The sequence below is a fragment of the Macrotis lagotis genome, chromosome X (assembly GCF_037893015.1).
Source record: "Macrotis lagotis isolate mMagLag1 chromosome X, bilby.v1.9.chrom.fasta, whole genome shotgun sequence".
Lineage (NCBI taxonomy): Eukaryota > Metazoa > Chordata > Mammalia > Peramelemorphia > Peramelidae > Macrotis > Macrotis lagotis.
The window spans coordinates 485418484-485437940 of record NC_133666.1 but is presented as its reverse complement, the minus strand read 5'-3'; the positions used below and the strand labels follow the sequence as shown (position 1 = coordinate 485437940).

General features: G+C 31.9%; 1 protein-coding gene across 1 annotated transcript in view; it reads left to right on the top strand.

Annotated features, from left to right (window-relative positions):
- The window catches only part of RTTN (rotatin), a 290369-nt gene extending 272170 nt beyond the window's left edge, over positions 1-18199 (top strand). Inside the window, exons 55-59 of the mRNA XM_074202085.1 lie at positions 6181-6383; positions 8194-8461; positions 11434-11537; positions 16743-16812; positions 17779-18199. Of these exons, the coding sequence (XP_074058186.1) occupies positions 6181-6383; positions 8194-8461; positions 11434-11537; positions 16743-16812; positions 17779-17864 (731 nt within the window). The 3' untranslated portion in view covers positions 17865-18199. The remainder of the gene's footprint in view (positions 1-6180; positions 6384-8193; positions 8462-11433; positions 11538-16742; positions 16813-17778) is intronic.
- Positions 18200-19457: the final 1258 nt, after the last annotated feature.

Genomic DNA, 19457 nt, shown 5'->3' with positions numbered 1-19457 from the left:
AAATATATTTGTTTTTGTTTTGTTTTTTTTTAGGTTTTTGCAAGGCAAATGGGGTTAAATGGCTTGCCCAAGGCCACACAGCTAGGTAATTATTAAGTGTCTGAGACCGGATTTGAACCCAGGTACTCCTGACTCCAAGGCCGGTGCGGTGCTTTATCCACTACGCCACCTAGCCGCCCCTGTAAATATATTTGTTAAACATTTATTAAACTCCTACTACATGCCAGTCACTGTTAAATGTTAGAGGTACAAATAATCTTTGTCTTCAAGAAGCTTATGATTGAATAGAAGAAGACAAAATTCAAAAGCTGAAAGGCTGAATGGGGAGAGAGGAAAACACCTGACTCTTCTGGGGTGGAAACCTTGGTAGAGAAGTTAGAGAAATCCCAGTGCCTCCTCAACTTTCTTTTTTTTTCCTAATCCCTTCACTTTAAAAAATTTTATTTATTTTGTAAAGTGCTTCCCAGTTACTTGTAAATTTTTATAACATTAATTTGTAGAAATTTTAAGTTCCAAATTCTCTTCCTCCATTCTGGAGCCAGCGAACAATATGATATCAACTATATATATGAAGTAAAACAAAATGTATTTCTGTTTTAGCCATATTGCAAAAGAAAATACACACACCAAAAAATGAGAATAAAGTAAAAATAATGCTTCAGTCTACATAGTATATCAGTTCTGTCTCTGAAAATAGAATTTTTCATCATGGGTTCTTTGGAATTATTTTGGCTCATTTTCTTGTCATTTCTTATAGCTACTTGTCATTTGTTTTAGCACAGTAGTATTTCAGAGATGCTTTTAACTTTTCTTTGATCTCTTTGGTATACAAACCTGGTAGTGATGTTACAGTTTTACAGCATTTTGGGCATAGCTCCAAATAGTCTGCTAGTGTGTTTACACAAGTTTACAACTGCACAAACTAAATATTAATGTCCCAGTTTTTCCACAGCTTCTCAACCTTTGGCATTTTTCTTTTCCATCATGTTAAGTAATCTGATAGGTGTGAGATGGTATCTCAGAGTTGTTTTAATTTGCATTTCTCTAATCAATAGTGATTTAGTGTATATTTCCATGTGACTATTGATAAATTTTTTTATTTCTTTTTTGAAAATTACTTGCTTTTATCCTTTGACATTTTAGCAATTGGAGAAAGGCCAACCTTTAAGAAAGGAGTTGAATGTTTTCCTAAAGTACCATGAATTCTCTCTAATATGTTCTCAAATACTTTTATTCTACTTATGTTGGTGCCTACAGAAATGCTTTTTGAGGAACAATGATAAAAGTTGTTTGCTGGCAATCATGTGTTCCTCCACCTATGAAATATAGAAGCATTTACTGTGTGTTTTATGTGAGTTCAGGACTCTGCTGAATACTGTGAGTGATAGAAAAGAAGTAGGAAGTATGATCCCCTGCCTCAGCCATTTCTTTAGGACAGAAAATTAACACTCAAAGTAGTTGGAGAAAAATTAATTCCTTAGGTGTAGTAGTCCTAAAAAGGAAGGAAGTCTGCCCCCTCATCAGCTGATCCTTTATATCTTTTCTTAGATATTCTTCTAAATGTAGATAGAATATAACACCTTTATTTAAAATAATTTCCCATTCTCTGTTGTATTGAAAATAAATCCCTGATCTTGTCATACTTATTTTTGTATATTCTAACTTCCCATCAAATTTGACCCTTGTTCTTTTCTTATCCTCTCCAATATCTTTGTCATTGTTCACTCATACTGCCTCTGTGCCTGGAATGGTATTTTATTTCCATCCCTTCAGTTCCTTCCCATCATTCCAGGCCTAATTCAGAAGCCATTTCTTTCATGAAGCCTTTCTTAATCTTAGCCCAACTGAATTCTTTCCTACAGTTTTTGGTAGCAAAGGAACATTCAACTTTGTTGTGATTTCTCCTTTCCATTTTTCATGCAATCTTTTGTGTCAGTCATTTGTTTTAATACATTTTCTCCCTATTGCACTAAAAGCTTCCTGAGAGAAGAATCTGTGTTATATTTGTTTTTCACAAAAGAATAGAATTGAAAATAATGTGAGACTACTTAATTTAGTACTTTTTTGAAAAACCATGTCCCCTTCAACAAATGTAAAATGTTTGTCCTTATTAAATTTCTGTTAAAAAGATAATGTTCTAGCCTGACAAGACTGTTTTGAATCCTGTCAATTATTAATCCTCTTCCCTTTGTGTTATGCACAAATTAAATCAGCTTGCCATTTATATTTTCTTCAAAATATCAGTGATAAACATTTTACATGGTAATAAGACCATCATTAAACCAGTAATAACTGTGCTATCAATCTGGCCAATCAATTGATTCTGAATATACTTAATTTTTTTTAAGCCTAGTCCATATCTTTCCTTTTTTTATGTAGGAAATATATGAAAGATTGCTAGGAATTTTGTTAAATCTACATATCTATGCTGTTTCCTCGGTCATCTTGGCTTGTCATATTACAGTGCTCATGATAAGTATTTACAGAAAGATTATTATAAAAATGTATTTTATGCACCAACATCTGTTGCAGATGATGAATTAGAGAAATGCTACAAAGAATTTGATAAAACCCTCCAAATTAAATTATTATTTACTTTAATAATTGATGACTTCAGTATAAACATGAAGTAGGTGAGACTTACAGGAATATACTTGAACATATAGATAAAAAATAAAAACTGAAAAGTCAAGGACTATAAAAAAGGCTTATGCCTTACATATTTTCTTTGACAAATGAATCAGAAGAGATTGGACATAGTACCAAATAACAACATAAAAATATCAATTATATTTTTAAAAATAATAATACCAGTAATAGTTCACATTTATATATACTTAAAGATGGGCTAAACTCTTTATAAATATTATCTCACTTTATCTCCATTATAGCCCTGAGAGGTACTAGCATACCACTGACTTACTGGAGGAAAAATTAATATTAGTGCAAAATTAGAAGAAAAAAATGAAAATGCATGGTATATAATTAAAATGACTAACTCAGGATCTTTTAAATAAGTTTAAATAACATTAGATAACATTTGGATGAAAAAAGGAAATAGTTACAGACTTATTCCCTAAAGCAATTTAGGTAATGCAAATCATTTGTCATAACAAAGAGGCAAAACAGCCATAAAGTGACTCAGCAGATATTTTATTTACATGTCTAATGGAGAGATATGACAGCTAAGACTAACAGTTATTTGGAATATGAGTTCATTTGAAAAATGTCTTGTGAAAAAAAATTATAGATTCTGGATAATATTTTCTGGTTAAAAAGAGCAATGGAAGATAAAATCAATTTCAAGAAGTTATCCTTAGGGCTTTTAGGAATAACTGGAAGAGGAAGGAGAAGAGAATAATCATTTATATAATACCTACCTTATACCAGTTCTGTGTTAAGAGCTTTAAAAATATTATCTCATTTCATCCTCATAACCCCTGTGAGGCAGGTGCTGTCATGTTCCTTATTACTATTTCAGGGAGGGGGAGGATAAAATTTTTAACTCAAAACTTAATTTTTTAATTAATTTATTTTCCCCAATTACATTTACAAACAGTTTTAACAGTTGTTTTTAAAACTTTGAGTTCCACATTCTCTCCCTTCCTCCCTTCTCAGACCTCACTGGGAAAAGCAAGTTATGGAAATAACAAAAAAAATCAAGAAAGTTTTTAAAAATTACATGGCAGTTCTTTTTTGAGGGATGGATAGCATCTTTCATCATAATAAGTCCTTTTGAGTTGTCTTGGATCATTGTATTGCTGCGAAAAGCTAAGTTATTCACAGTTCATCATCCTACACGATTTCTGTTACAGTACATTTTACTTTGTATCAGCTCACATTAAGTCTTTCCAGGTTTTTCCTGAGAGCATCCTGCTCATTATTTCTTTTAGCAGAATAGCATTTCATCATAATTACATATCACAATATTTTCAGCCCTTCCCCAACTGCTGAGTATTCCCTCAATTTCCAATTCCATGCCACAGTAAAAAAAAAAAATGCCACAAATCTCCTTGTACATATTGGATACTTTGCCTTTTTTGTTTTTTATCTCTTTACCTGTATCTTATCTAGGATACAGACCTACGATACATTGCTAGGTCAAAGGACATGCATAGTTTTATAGCCCTTTGAGTAGAGTTCCAAATTGCTCTAGAGAATTCATAACTTCATCAATAGTGCATTAATGTCTCATTTTCCCTACATTTCCTCCAACATTTGTCATTTTCCTTTTCTGTTCATTAGTCAGTCTAATAGGTATAAGGTAGTACCTCAGAACTGTTTTAATTTCCATTTTTCCAATCAGTAGTGAGCTAGAATATTTTTATATGACTATAGATAGCATTGATGATCTCAGCTGAAAACTGTTCATATCCTTTGATCATTCATTAATTGAAGAATAGCTCTTATTTATATGAATTTGACTCACTTTATATATTTGAGAAATGAGGTCTTTATTAGATAAATGCTTCAAAAAATTTTTCAGTTACTATTGCTTATTCTATTCGTATTTATTCTATTCTTTCCTTTCACTCTGTACCTTCTCAAATGTGTTTTGGTTCTGACTACCCCCTTTTTCATTCTTCCCTCACTTCCCCCTACTTTATCCCCTTCCCCTCCTACTTTCCTATAGGATCAGATAGATTTCTATACTCAATTGAGTGTATTTTTTTATTCCCTCTTTGAGGCAATTCTGATGAGATTAAAGTTCATTCACCCCCCACACACTCCCCCTTCTTCATCTCCTCTGTAAAAGCTTTTTCTTTCTTCTTTTATGTCAGATAATTAACTCCCTTCTAACCCTCCCTTTCCTTTTCTCCCAGTGCATTTCTCTCTCACCCTCTTCCCATGTAGGAATATAAATAGATCAATATCATTAAGTCCCTTTTGATTCCCTTTTTCTGTTTGCCTGTTTTTTCTTCTCTTGAGTCTCATATTGGAAGATCAATTTTTTGTTCAGATATGGTATTTTCAACAGGAAAGTTTGAAAGTCTCCTATTTCATTGAATGTCTATCTTTTCCTCAGAAAGACTATATTCAGTTTTGCTAAAACTAGTTGAATCTTGGTTGTGATCAAAGCTCTTTTGTCTTCCAGAATATCATATTCTAAGCCCCTATGATCCTTTATTATAGAAAGTGCTAATCTTATGTTATCCTGACTGTGACTCCATGATAACTTGAATTGTTTCTTTCTGAGTGCTTGCAGTATTTTGTTCTTGACCTTAGAACTCTGGAATTTGACTTTTAAAGTTACTGGGAGTTTTCATTTTGAGATCTCTTTCAGGAGATGATTAGTAGATTCTTTCAATTTCTATTTTACCCTCTTGTTCTAGAATATCAGAGCAAATTTCCTTGATAATTTCTTGAAAGATGATGTCTAGGATCTTTTTTTCTAATAATGGCTTTTTGGTTGTCCAAAAATTTTCAAATTATTTTTCCTGGATCTATTTTCCAGGTGAGTTGTTTTTCCAGTGAGTTATTTTATATCTTCTTCTAGTTGTTCATTCTTTTTTTTTTTTTTTTAGGTTTTTTGCAAGGCAATGGGGTTAAGTTGACTTGCCCAAGGCCACACGGCTAGGTAATTATTAAGTGTCTGAGACCGGATTTGAACCCAGGTACTCCTGACTCCAGGGCCGGTGCTTTATCCGCTGTGCCACCTAGCCGCCCCCTAGTTGTTCATTCTTTTGGGTTTTTTTTTTTATTGTTTTTTGATTTCTCAAAAATGCACTTGCTCAAATCTAATTTTTAAGGAATTATTTTCTTCAGAGAACTTTTTTATTTCCTTTCCAGTTAACCAATTTCACTTTTTTTAAAGATTTTTCAAGGTAATGGGGTTAAGTGGCTTGCCCAAGGCCACACAGCTAGGTAATTATTAAGTGTCCAAGTCTGTATTTGAACTCAGGTACTCCTGACTCCAAGGCCAGTGCTCTATCCACTGCGCCACCTAGCCACCCCTCCAGTTTCACTTTTTAAGGAGTTTAAAATCATGTCTGAGTTCTTCAGTGGCTTGAGACTAATTTATATTTTTCTTTAAGGCTTTTTATATAGGAGCTTTGATTTTATTATCTTTTCAACAGAAACATACTATTAATTTTCTGTGTATTGTTTTTGGTTGATATGTAGTAGTTTATAACTAGACTATAAAACTGAATAAATAGTAATAAACTGTCATTCTTTAAGGTTGCAGTTCTCTTTGTGCGACAAGTTGTGTACAGTATCCTGGTCAGCCTGTGTTTAGAGGAACACCAAGTAACTCTTTGATGCTTTGTATCTTAAAATGGGTTTCCCATATGACTTTTGAGAATACCACAATTCAGCAGTTGGCTTTTACACTCCTTGCAAATGTTGCCTTATCTCATGACTGTAAAGGAGTTATTCAAAAGGTAAGCACTTAATTTCTTCTATGCATCATAAACAAAAATATCCAGTGATTGACTCTATGGCAAAAGATAATACTTTTGAGTACCTAATCACACAAATCTCAAATCTCAAAATACATGAAAATTAAATTATCATTTTAAGATACTCTTTTTTTTCCATAAAATGAATGAAGTGTACTTTTCATAAAGTCAGTTGGCATACAGAAATAATTGGTAACTATTATATGGAAATCATGGCATTCTGTTTTATTTCATAATTTTTTTTTGCTTTGAAGTAAGTGATTATTCTTTACTTTCAAAAGTGGAACTCCAAAACAAGTTTCTTATATTATTTTGGGATCATAAAAGTAATATATTCTTTCATAGAAAGGTTAGCTACACCAAGTAGTTACAATTAGTTTCGACTGACAAACTGTTTTATGAAATCAGAGCATTCCTTACCCACCCTCTTTGTAATGTAGTAGGCACTTCGATCTCTCTGTGAAGCTGTATTATCAATATTCTGGTTCTTTATCGTTGATTTTGGCATAATTTAGCTTGAGAATTGATAACTTTGAACAAATGTAATATTGTATAATTTCACTAAAGCATTTTTCAGACTTTAAATTGGTAGTGTCTTCCTAGGCTCTTCTTTGCATTCTAGGCTTTGAACATTTGAACTGAATGTATAGTACAATGCAATTTCAGTCTGTGATAAATTCCTGATAAATTCAAATCTTTGAAAATTGATCTTTAGGTTTTATATAGTATGTTTCTATATGTGTTGGTATCATACATCATTCTAAAACTACTTTAGTTACTTTCCTTTCATTTATAAATTAAGTCCAAACACAGAAACTCCCTGGTATTTTTTATCTTATTACTGTCATTAAAGGAAAAGCAAGAGAAAAGGATTACTATCTGGTGTGCCACCTTTGATATTGAAGACTGTATAGAGATACTTTTAGTAGCCTGAGAATGATAGAAAAAATCATATTCAAAACTGTATTTCCCCTCTCCAATTCAACTTCCACATCATGCCAAATTGTTATTCTGAAAGTAAAAAATATGACTGTTGTTCTGCTCAAGAAGTTTCAATGGGTCCTTTTTCCCCTTAAGAGAAAAAAAAAATTTCTCTGACATTTAAAGCTCTTCACAATCCATGAATATATTATATTCCCCAACCCCATTAGATTGTAAGGTACTTTAAGGGAGAGATTGTTCTATTTTGTATTGATACAATGCCTTACATATAGTAGAAATTTTTTAAAGGCTTATTTGATTGATGAATTGATTTCCCATAGAAAATGAAGATAGAATGGTTACATTATACTTAAGATTAGCTTTACACTACATTTGTAGGTAAGTAGAACAGACTGCTCCTAGACCAAACCAAAACTAATAATAAATAATAAATATTTGATTTGAATTTTATTTCCTTTTCCTATATGCTCCATAGTATAATTTTTAGTGAGAAGCTAAATAGGCAGAAAATAGATACATAAGAAATAATCAAGGGGTCTATAATCACCCATCACAAATGGAAAAAATCATCCTTGAATAGTTGAGATTTTAAATATGTTCACCCCATCCCTCATTAAGAAAATAATTAGTTGAAAGTATGATTTAAAAGTTATCTCTACTTTTCCTTTGTAGTATTCTACCTGGAAATATTGCAGATTTGTTTCTTGAAAGATATTAGTGGAAAGGGGAAAATAATATTGGGAAATAGAATATAAGAAGACTAGCTAATTAGCTATCAAGGGACTAGTGAGATAATCAGGAAAATGTTAAGTTTCAAGAAGAAAATAATGTTCTTTCTATCTCCCCCCAGAGTAATTTCTTACAGAACTTTTTATCTCTGACATTGCCAAAAGGAGAGAATAAACGTCTTCCTGATCTTGCCATTCTTTGGTTGAAATTCCTTTTGAATATTTCCTCTGACGAAGATGGGCAACAAATGATCCTGAAACTCAGTGGCTGCTCTGATTTGCTTGTTGAGTTGAGCAAATATAAACACAAAAGCAGTCCCCATTTACCTCTTCTTATTCTTCATAATATCTGCTTCAGTCCTACAAATAAACCCAAGATATTAGCTCATGGTAGGTATTCAAGTAAGTATGTGTTTATATCACGAGTAATGTGATTTTATCCAGATGCCTTTAAGGAATTTTATAATTTGTTATCTGAAGCAAGTGGAGAAATGTGCCATCTTTGGTAAGTGTGAAGTGTTGGGGAACAGGAGAGGTGTGTCTAACAAAATTTTTTTACACTTTTTTTACTTCATTTATTTAATTCAACACCCATTATGAAAGGCTACTGTCTGCAATGCTCTGCACTGTGGAGTGTGGGATACAAAAATGAAATGAAATAAAATGTCTATACTCAGAATTTTGCAGACTAGTTAATCTAATCAAAAAACTAAAGTACAAGTTAAAAAGTCTTACAAGTTGTGCCAAAACTTAACTAGCTTGATTTCAGTATTGAACTCTCCTGGTTTAGTCTCAAAGAATCTAGTCATCACTATTTATTATAAGATAGACATTAGAATAGTACATAGAAATGAAAAGGGGTCAGGTGTCGAAGTAACTGAGGAAAATCCTATTCATAGACATTTTTGTGATGCCTTTTTTGTTATCTCCTATTTTTTAATGTGTAGGATTTAGATGCTGCTATAATGGTTAGAAAAACAGGAAGATTATCTCATTATGTATTATTATTTTATTAAGATGAGATTACTTTTCCTGTACCTGTTGTTTTTTTTTTCTGAAGAGAGGCTGTTTCTCATTTTCTTGAAATCTGTAGGGTTAGGGGCAGATAAGAAATTAGCATTCAAAAATATGATGCTTCTTCATTGGGAGCCATAGCAGACTTCAGAGATGGTTTACAACTGAAACAATCTCTTTGAAGATTTGCCAAGTAATCTATATATCTTCCTTTAAAACAAATCTTTATCTTCTGATTAGAGAGCTCTGAATTAGATAATCTAAGTGTGATTATGATGAAATTTGACTTTGGTATTGAAAAATTGAACTAGGCAAAATATCAAGGAAGTAGTCATTTTTGTAAGTAGAATATATTGGAAACATATCCAAGGGAGAATTTTAAAAACTACAATAGTTTAAAAAAACTCAGGAATATAACTGCTTTTAGGGAAGGTTTCTGGGAAGAGAGTTAAATGAGCTAGAAATATTTTTTTTCTGTTTTAATATAGTACTTTTAATATTTATTTTATTTATTTTATTAGCACATGAATGCTTTCTAACAAAATCCTTCCCAACAACATTATTGGAGAGTTTAAATGAAATTACCTTTTGGGGCTCACACATATGCCGTACTTATTTTCTCAAACTTTTGTATATAAAACTGGAAATTTTTAGTTTGTATTTTTTTTAGTTTGTGTTTATACAAATACTGTATAGACACACACACACACACACACACACACACAGTTGTAAAGAGACAGCCATTTGGAAGATTAAGAAAATATAGATAAGTTTTTTAGTATTTTCCATGAATTGAGACTAGGCAAAAATGACTATATAAACCCATTTTCAGTATCCATTACAGTACAAATATAGTTCATACAGACTACATTTATACACAATTGATTTTTTATGAAATAAAATTACTGTAAATCCAGTTTTTCTAAGTAGGATCTTATTTACTCATTGACTTTAATTAACTTGGAAAACAAACTTAGAAAACTTGAGTGGAAAACTATTTTCCATAATAGTGAATAAAGAATTCATCAGTACTTTCCTGAGTATCAGCATAAAGCAAAATATAAAATACATTGGTAAGAGTGATGAGAATACCTATTTAATCATACTGATAAAATCACAGATTTATCAAAGAATTTTACAAACCTTTAAAAGTAACATATATGAAATAAAGGTGGTTAAGGTGGCATAATGAATAGAGTGCTGGGCCTACAGTCAGGAAGACTCATCTTGGTCTCAGACTTATATTATCTGTGTGACTCAGGGAAAGTCAATCAATCTTGTTTGCCCCAGTTTCCTTATCTGTAAAACGAGCTGGAGAAGGAAAAAGCAAACCACCTCAATTTTTGTCAAGAAAACAACAAATGGATCACAACTGAATAACAAAAAAACAACGAAATATGAACTAAAAATACTTCTCAACAAAACCAATGACAATGGAGAAAGTTAGGCACAAAGTACAACCATTATAATAAATTTAAAATAGTGTTCTATTTGATGTTTTTTATGGAAATTGAATTTGGAATATGGCAAAGTGCCTTTATGCCCTTAAATTTAGTTTTTAATCTCTGTCCCAGGATAAATATTGCTTTTTTAAACCCCTTCCTTTATAAAAATGTTTATCATGTGTAATATCCCTTAATTATCATCTTCTTTAATAGCCTAGCTAGTAATTTATTTGTGTGGAATGGATAGTAATGTTGAAGGATAGTTTCTTCTTCAAAGAAGGTTTGAAGTATAGTCAGAAAAGACTGTTATCATAATTGACAGTCTCTGCTTGTTTCTACATAACAAATTTCCTTTAAACCGAGAAAATTATTATCAAATGGGATAATATATGTAAAACATTTTGTAAACTTTAAAGCTGTCGTTTTTGTTGTTAGTAATTTTAGAGATGTCATCATACTAAAGTGTAAAAAAAAGTCAGTTAAATGTGATAATGTTGTCTTTACTGATCTTTTGTCTGCAAAAGGTACTAAATTTTTCTTGAACTTTCAATAGACCATGTTGTATTAAAGATTATTTTATATATACATACACACATATATGAGTGTGTGTGTGTGTGTGTGTGTGTGTGTGTGTGTGTATACACACACACACACACACGTATATATGTAAGACAGTGGGGTTAAGTGACTTGCCGAAGGTCACACTGAGTCTGGATTTGAACTCAGATCCTCTTGACTCCAGGGCCTGTGCTCTATCCACTGCACCACCTAGCTGCCCTCTAAAGATCATTATATATTTAATACTATTTTTGTGTTAATCATAATGTAGCCCAAAAGCACAGAAAAGGCAAAGTGAGATGTCTATGAAGTGCTTTTAATAACAAAATCTTATTTCTTCATTAGATAAAATTATTTCATTGCTCTCTACTTGTCTGGAAAGTGACAATAGAAATGTTCAGAGAATTGGAGCAGCTGCACTTTGGGCTCTTATTTACAATAATCATAAGGTCAGTATGTGATGACATTGCATAACCAGAGTATGGGGGAGAGGAAGTCAAAGCTTCTAAAAATGTATTCAGAATTTCTAAAGACCTGGAAATAATTCAATCATATCATTTGTGTGCATTCATACAATTAACCACAAGAATATCAAATGAAACCAATAACATTCAATCATCAAATAAGTTTTTTTATTCTAGAATAAAACTTAATTATTAGTTAAATTAGCTTGCTTACATAGTATAAATTATGGACAATATTGTTACAAAACTATTCAACAAACATTTAAGTGACAACTATTTGCAAAGACCACATTCATTTTTCTCAAAGCTACTTGAGAATGTAACATAGGATATTTAGTAGACATTGACCTAGTTTGAGGAAATAAGGATTCCAATTTTCTATTTTTAAGGCATTGGGTGAACAAATGAGTGAGCACTTCTCATTCTTTCCTCAACATTTAGTCTTTCTCTGTAGTCAATCAACAAACATTTATTAATCACTTACTATGTGGCAGGCACTGTGTTAAGCTCTGGAGGGATCCAAAAAGAATTTAAAAGATGACCCAGTCCTCAAGGAACCTTATAATCTAATGGAGAGACAACATGCAAACAGATATATACAAAGCAAACTATGAACTTACTACAGAGTAATTACAGAATGAAGGCACTAGAATTATTAAAGATGGGGCAAGACTTTCTAGAGAAGATGAGATTTTAGTTGATCTTTGAATGAAGCCAAGGAAGCTAGAAGGCAGAGATAAGGAGAGAAAGTATCCCAAGTACTGGTAGATAGCCAGTACTGATAGATACTGGAATTGGAAGGTAAAATATATTTATGCAGGCCAGGTGAGATAATAAGAGAATCATAAGGAGGGTAAAAATTTGGGAATTATTAAAGAAAGTTAAAAATTCTATTTAAAGTAACTTGGCAGATAAAATAGAGAATCATTTAGTATTTTTGTAGAATTATTGAATTTTACATTTAAATGAGATTCATCAATAAACATTTATTAAGGTTGCTATTATTATTATCCATATTATTCTGTTATTATCTCACCTGGACTGATATAATTACATTTTGTCTCCAAACACCAGACATTTTAAATGTCTACTGTGTGCCAGACACTGTGATGCATGCTGGGGATACAAAGAAAAGTAAAAGACAATCCCTACTTCGAGGAATTTCACATATGAAAACAACTGTATAAAAACAATATATACATACATATATATATATATGATAAATAGAAGATGAGTAGAGGCAAGACTAGATTTAAAGAGAATTGAGAAAATCTTCCTTAAAGTATTTGAGATTTTATCTGGGAGACAGATTTGAGGAGGGAGAGCATTCCATCAATTGGGGGATGGCCAATTAAAATGCCTGGAGTTCAAAGATGGGATGTCCTAGTCAGTGTTCTCCTCTCTAATATCCCTGAAAAATGGTCATTCCCCACCCCTGGAAAGCTTTAAACAGAATTTGGAACTTAGTTCCTTCTCAAATAGTCATTTTCTACTTTTGGTTTCTTAATGGTTTCTTAACTTTTTCTGTTATCCAAAAGTTGGCTCTGTATATATTCTACCCTCCTGCTGCCCTCTGTGACTAAATATCATTCTTACATATAGTAGCCCTTCAGATCCTTAAAGATCCTATTCCCACTAAGTCTTTTCCTATGAACTAAACATTTCAAATTTCCTTAGCCTACCTTACCCTCCTCTTGTCACTATTCCCTCATAAAATGTGACATTGTAAAGTTAGCAGAACACTACAGATGTGGTCTTATCGGTGTCAAATACAAGAGAAAATTATAACCTCTTTTATAATGGAAGTATGTTTCTGTATTGCAGCCCAAAATCACATTAACCTTTGACTGCATTGTCACATCCTTAACTCATTGCACTTTCAGTCTACTAAATTAGCCGTGTCTTTTCTGATCATTTATAGAGCTCTTTCTATGTGCTAAACCCTTCTTTTGCATATATCATCTCACTAGAATTTTACAACCCTGGGAGGATACCAATATTATCCTCATCTTAGTTAGGGAGACTGAGGCACATAGATTATGTGACTTGTCTAGGATTACATAACTCGTGTCCAAGGCTTTAACTTAAAGCCTTAAACTTCATCCTTTGTATCCCAACTGCCCAACATCAACTGGTGACTTGTTCTTTTTTGTGTCTTCATGTACTAGTATAATTGATTTTTAGAAAGCCAAGTGTAGGATTTTATATTTATTCTTTTTCAATCCTACTTCATACATTGTTTATTATACTAGCTATTTTTTTATTTTCTTGGATCCTGATTCCATTATTCATCATGTTAGTTATTCCTCTAAAGTTTCATGCAACTCTTAAATTTTTATATTTTATTTTCTCAATAACATATTTTCTCAATTAAAAAATTTAACATTCATTTTTGAAAATTTTGAGTTCCAAATTCTCCCCTTCCCTGTCTTTCCCCACCTCACTTGAGGAGGCAAGCAAATTAATATATATTATTCATGTGAAGGCATGCAAAACTTATTTCCATATTAGTCATGTAGGGAAGAAAACATTTAAAAAATTTAAAAACTAATAAAAAATAAAGAAGGTTTAAAAAGTATGCTTCAATCTACATTCAGAGTTCATTAGTTCTTTTTACGCAGGTTGGTAGCATTTTTCATCATAAGTCTTTCAGAGCTGTCTTGGATCATTGTATGCACAGAATAGTTAAATCATTTAAAGCTGACAGTCCTTACAATATTACTATTACTATGGCACAGTGTTCTCCTGGTTTGGCTCACTTTAATTTACATCAGTTTATATAAGTCTTCCAGTTTTTCTGAAACCAAAATTTTGTTATTTCTTATAGCACAGTAGAATTCTATCACAATCATAAACCACGACTTGTTCAACCAATAATCCCCTAATTTCCAATTCTTTGCCACCACAAAAAGAGATGCTATAAATATTTTTGTACATATAGCTCTTTTTCTTTTTCCTTTGATCTCCTTGGGATACAGACCTGGTAGTGGTTTTGCTGGAACAAGTTTTTTTTACAGAGTTTTTTGGTTTTTGGGGAATAGGTTCAAATTGTTCTCCAGACTGGTTGAATCATTTCATAACTCCATCAACAATGCATTATCACAATTTTTCCACATTTCCTTCAACATATTATTTTTCTTTTCTTAATCCTTTAACTTCATAAACATGCCATATATGACTTCATTCAAATTTTTCATGAGATACTGAAGAAAACATGACTAGGGGGCAGGTATTTCTTTGAAGTATTCTAATAAAGTCTTCCTTTGAGGTTATCATTGATGACCCTTCTTTAAGGCTATTGCATTTTCACTTCTCTTAGATATCCCCATAAAAGGTATCCAAAAAGGCTTTACTAAATAGAAATTCATGTTTGCTATATCATTCCCCTTACCAGACTGTTAATTTATGTAGTCAGAAATAAAAATAAATTAGTTTGCATGACTTCTTCTTGATGAATGCATCTAAGTTCTTCACAATCATTGCTTCTCTTTTTTAAATGTTTTTAAATTGTTCTTTAATAAAACACTGGTATTTTGTCCAAACAAACTGAGATTTTCAATAAATGATCTTTATTTTTCTTAAATTAGGTTTGCATTTGCTTGTCTCTAGTGCTGGAATCCTCTCAACTTTAAGATATCTCCCCCAGTGCCTTAGCATCTTATCACATTCACTAGTTCTGCCTAGACCATAATCTTTTCCTCTTTTTTAATATTCTTCTCCCATGCATAACTTTAAATAAACTAAATAGCCAGCCCTTTTTGTCTATCTTTTTAGCAGACATTTGCTCATTTTGTTTTTTAGCTTTTCTGACATAATTCTTACATCTCAATGTATTCCTCTTTGTATTCTTCCTCAGTTATCTTCCTTCATGTCCATCTTCTACATGTTTTGTTGGACAGTTAATTAGTTTTAGAGGCATATCATTCTCTTGAGAAATTCTTTATCTGAATAATTTTTGTCATAAAAATTTCGCAATTGGTAGCATCTTATTTTTCCTCAATTAATTTACCCCCCTAAATTTTAACCTATAGGAATTTCAGTTCTTTGAATTCCACTCAAAAAATCTAGGGTGTACTTCAGACTATTTTCCTAGACCCTCTTTCCTCTCTTTATATATCACAAACTCTAAAACGATATGATCACAGACTTTTCACTTTTGTGAGTCACTTAAAACTCTCTTCTTCCCTCACAAGTGGCGAGTGATCATGATCTACCTTAATGCTAATTCATTCAGCCAAAGGTTGTCCAAGAGGTAGAATCTCACTGAATTTAAATTATCTTTGTAATATTTCATCATGGCATGGGGTAGATTATATATTGTTTTGACTAACAGCCTTGTACCTCTATAACCTTGCCTTGACTGATATTATTTAAGCCACGGCCCCAATCCCTTTTGATTCTGTGTCTAGATTTTCCTATTGCATGATCCTATTTATAGATTTTCATATATTCTCCTTAGATACTATAAAATGCAAGCTTGGATTATTTTGTGATCTGCACATGTGTTTGTGTGAGACAAATATACATACATACTCACACATATATACATGTTTTATAACAAAGCAATTTTAAATGGATTGATTATGAAGTAGAATGATTATTATATACCTTCTTGGTGATTTTTGCTCCAACTTTTCTGAGATCACTGGACGTATTTTCACCATGTTTTATGAAAGCAGTACTGAAGCTTTGCATTTCATTGACTCCATCCTAATTTCTCATGTTTTCTGCATGTATTAGTAACATCACTTAATTTAAATAGCAATTGCCTAGACAACTAGTTGGAAAGCTTCTTAAGATCTTCTGATAAAATGATGATGATGATGATGATGATGATGATGATGATGATGATGATGATGATGATGATGGTGGTGGTGGTGGTGGTGATAACATCTGAAAGAAATTGAAGCTGGGGAAAGAGGAAGAGTGAAGGGAACAAGTATTTATTAAATGACTATTGTATGTTAGGTTTGAAACATAAGAATGAGATGTTGTAGAGAGAGGAGTGAAGAGTAGGTAAAGGAATATGATAGCATGATATATAATAATGTATAAATCTCCATTTGCATTATTATAATCTGTTTCTCATTTGATAACCTAATTCATAATTGACAGAAGGAATCCAATGACATTTTGAACTTTATAATGTGAGACTGAATGTAGTTATTGAAGTATTCTTTTTATTTACAGGCAAAAGCAACTTTGAAAACTCCATCAATAATAAGAAAAGTGGATAAAGCTTATGCTTCAGCAAAAGAAAGTAAGTTTCTTTCTTGGAAAATTTCTAACTGTAGCTTGAAAGACAGTAACCATCTATGCTGACTTCTAAATAAATAGGCCTTTGTGCAGGGCACAGCAAAATGTCAATTTGTTAAAATGATGTTTTGCAAATGTGCAGATATTTATTGGTTGTCTATCCTTTTAAAAAATTAAGCCTTTAGCAATAAAATCTGCTGGCAAATGTTTACAATGTCATCATTTCTTAACATTTGGCTATAATTCTTTTCTGTCTGCTTTTCCTTACTCTTACTTCTTTTGCCAGTGTGCAAAAGAGATGTTTTTGTATAATAAGAACTACTTTCCAATCAAGATTGACCTTGAACAGTAAACTCTGGTCTGACATCAGTTTGTTAAATTGTAATACAAGAAAAGACCATTACTTCTGTATCTAATATGTCATTTTGTCACTGATCATGGTATGATCACATGCTATGATTTCCATGATTTTGTCTTTGTAAAAATTTTTTTTCTTGAACTGTAAATTCTTTCTGAACAATCATTAGCTCAAATTTCTATGCTAAGTCATGGGTCCTGAATTTAACTTTTCCATGGACCTAAGGACTTTTCTGACCATTTATTTGTTTCTTCATAGATGAACTGAAAACATCATTCATACAAACTGTGAGCATAACTTACACAGTTTATTAAAAAGATACAGTACATGAGTACTGAAGAGAGTGTTTTTGAAGGAATGGTATGCATTTGAGATTATATTTTGTTTGGTTCTTCAAGAGGGATAGTTAGTTGTTTTGTTCTATTTTCCTAAGTAAGCAAGGTGTACAAAAAACCTTTATCAAATCTTCCTTTCAGAGAAATAAAATTAAGGAATATATGTATGAATATACATTATAGTATTCCTAGGTAAATAGATGTTAAGTGATGCTTTAAAGTTTCACATGTAATATTAATTTGATCAGATTTGTTTTCTCATATTTGTCTCTTATAGGTATCTCAGACTCCGATGCAAACTCATTAAATATCTATTATTTAAAATGTCTGGAGAATCTGGTGCACCTCCTTCTCTACACATGAATCTCCTGTATTTCTCCATTTTGATTCTAATACTTACATGGTTAGAAAATCTTGGTTCAAAGATACTGTGCACTTTCATGTCCATGTATACATTTTACCCAAAACATGCAAATTCTTTTGGAAGGTACAAGTGCCTTGAGGCCAAACAGGAAACAGAACTGATAATGATCAAAACTCTACTATAATATGATGAGTCCACAAATAGCATCTGACAAGATGATTGAAAATAAAGACATGGAGAAACTAGAATTTTTTTACTTTTTTATATAAAATTTTTGTATGAAAATCATATTTATTACCTATTTATCAAAATAAAATGTTTGGGAATCTCTGAATTGATGGAAGTATTAATGTACTTGTCTCAAACTTTTATTAGATTTCTCACTTGTAAATGTAATTTTGTGATCCAAGGTAAACATTTTATATGTGTTTTATCCGTGACAACTTAGTATACCTGGACTTAACGTAATAATTATCTTTTTATTCATCAAAAATTTATGGAGTACCTAAGTGACTGAGCTAGGTATTGAGGGACTAGGTTGTCCCTATTCATTAGGAATGTATAATCTAGTGGTGGAAATTAAATATACTTATATACCTATATACATGCAGGGATATGTATCATGGCAATATAAGTGGAATACTATAATACACACATGTTTATTTAATATGAAAGGTAAAAACCAAAATGCATAAGAGTTCAGTGAAGGAATAAATCTGCTGAATGAGTACTTTAGGGAAAACTTTATGGAAAAGTTAGCATTTGAGTTGAACATTGAGGATAGATAGAATTTCAAGGGGAAAAAATTATGGTGGGAAGCAGAGTTTTTAAGGTAAAACAAATTCTATGGACCAAGGCTTGGAAATAGAAAATCATAAAAAGTACTTTAGATAGTTTCATCTAGCTAATGAGAGTGGTAAGGAAGGTCTGAATTAGAATTATAACAATAGTAATTGAAAGGAGTAGATGACTGAGGTTTCATCCAGTAATGAATGATTCCACAAATGAAAATGCCAGTGACAGAGAGTTCGATAATCAGTTTGTGAGGAGAATGTGATTTGTTTATCTGGTGTTGTGCAAATTGATATTTCAGAAATGGTCCAAGTAGTTTTAGTACAGTTGGCCCAGAATTTATGTTCAACAGTTAAAGAACACAGAGGAAGTAGAAGCTCTGTGTGTGTGTGTGTGTGTGTGTGTGTATGTGTTGCAAAAGCTATTCCAGAAGTTTGGTACTGAAATGAAAGAGAAGAAATTAGCTCAAGGGAGTGGCAAGAGTAGTTGAAATTTATTTTAAATCAGGGTATACCTGTTCCTATTTACTTGTGATGGAAGAAAAAAAATGGAGAAAGAGATTAAAGATGTGAGAAGGAGAGCATGATCATGAGGACTTGCAAGGAATAGGACCAATGACATATATTGGGGAATTAGGCAAAAAAAAGATAATAGTTTGTTTCTCTAATGCCAGAGCAGAAAGTCAAGATGTAAAAAATACAGAAAAGCTGTTGAAAACAAGAGTTGAAGGAACTTATGTTGGTTGGCCTCTGTCTTCTAAGTAAAATCAGAAAGTGGTAGTGGTAGCATCGGGCGTCTGA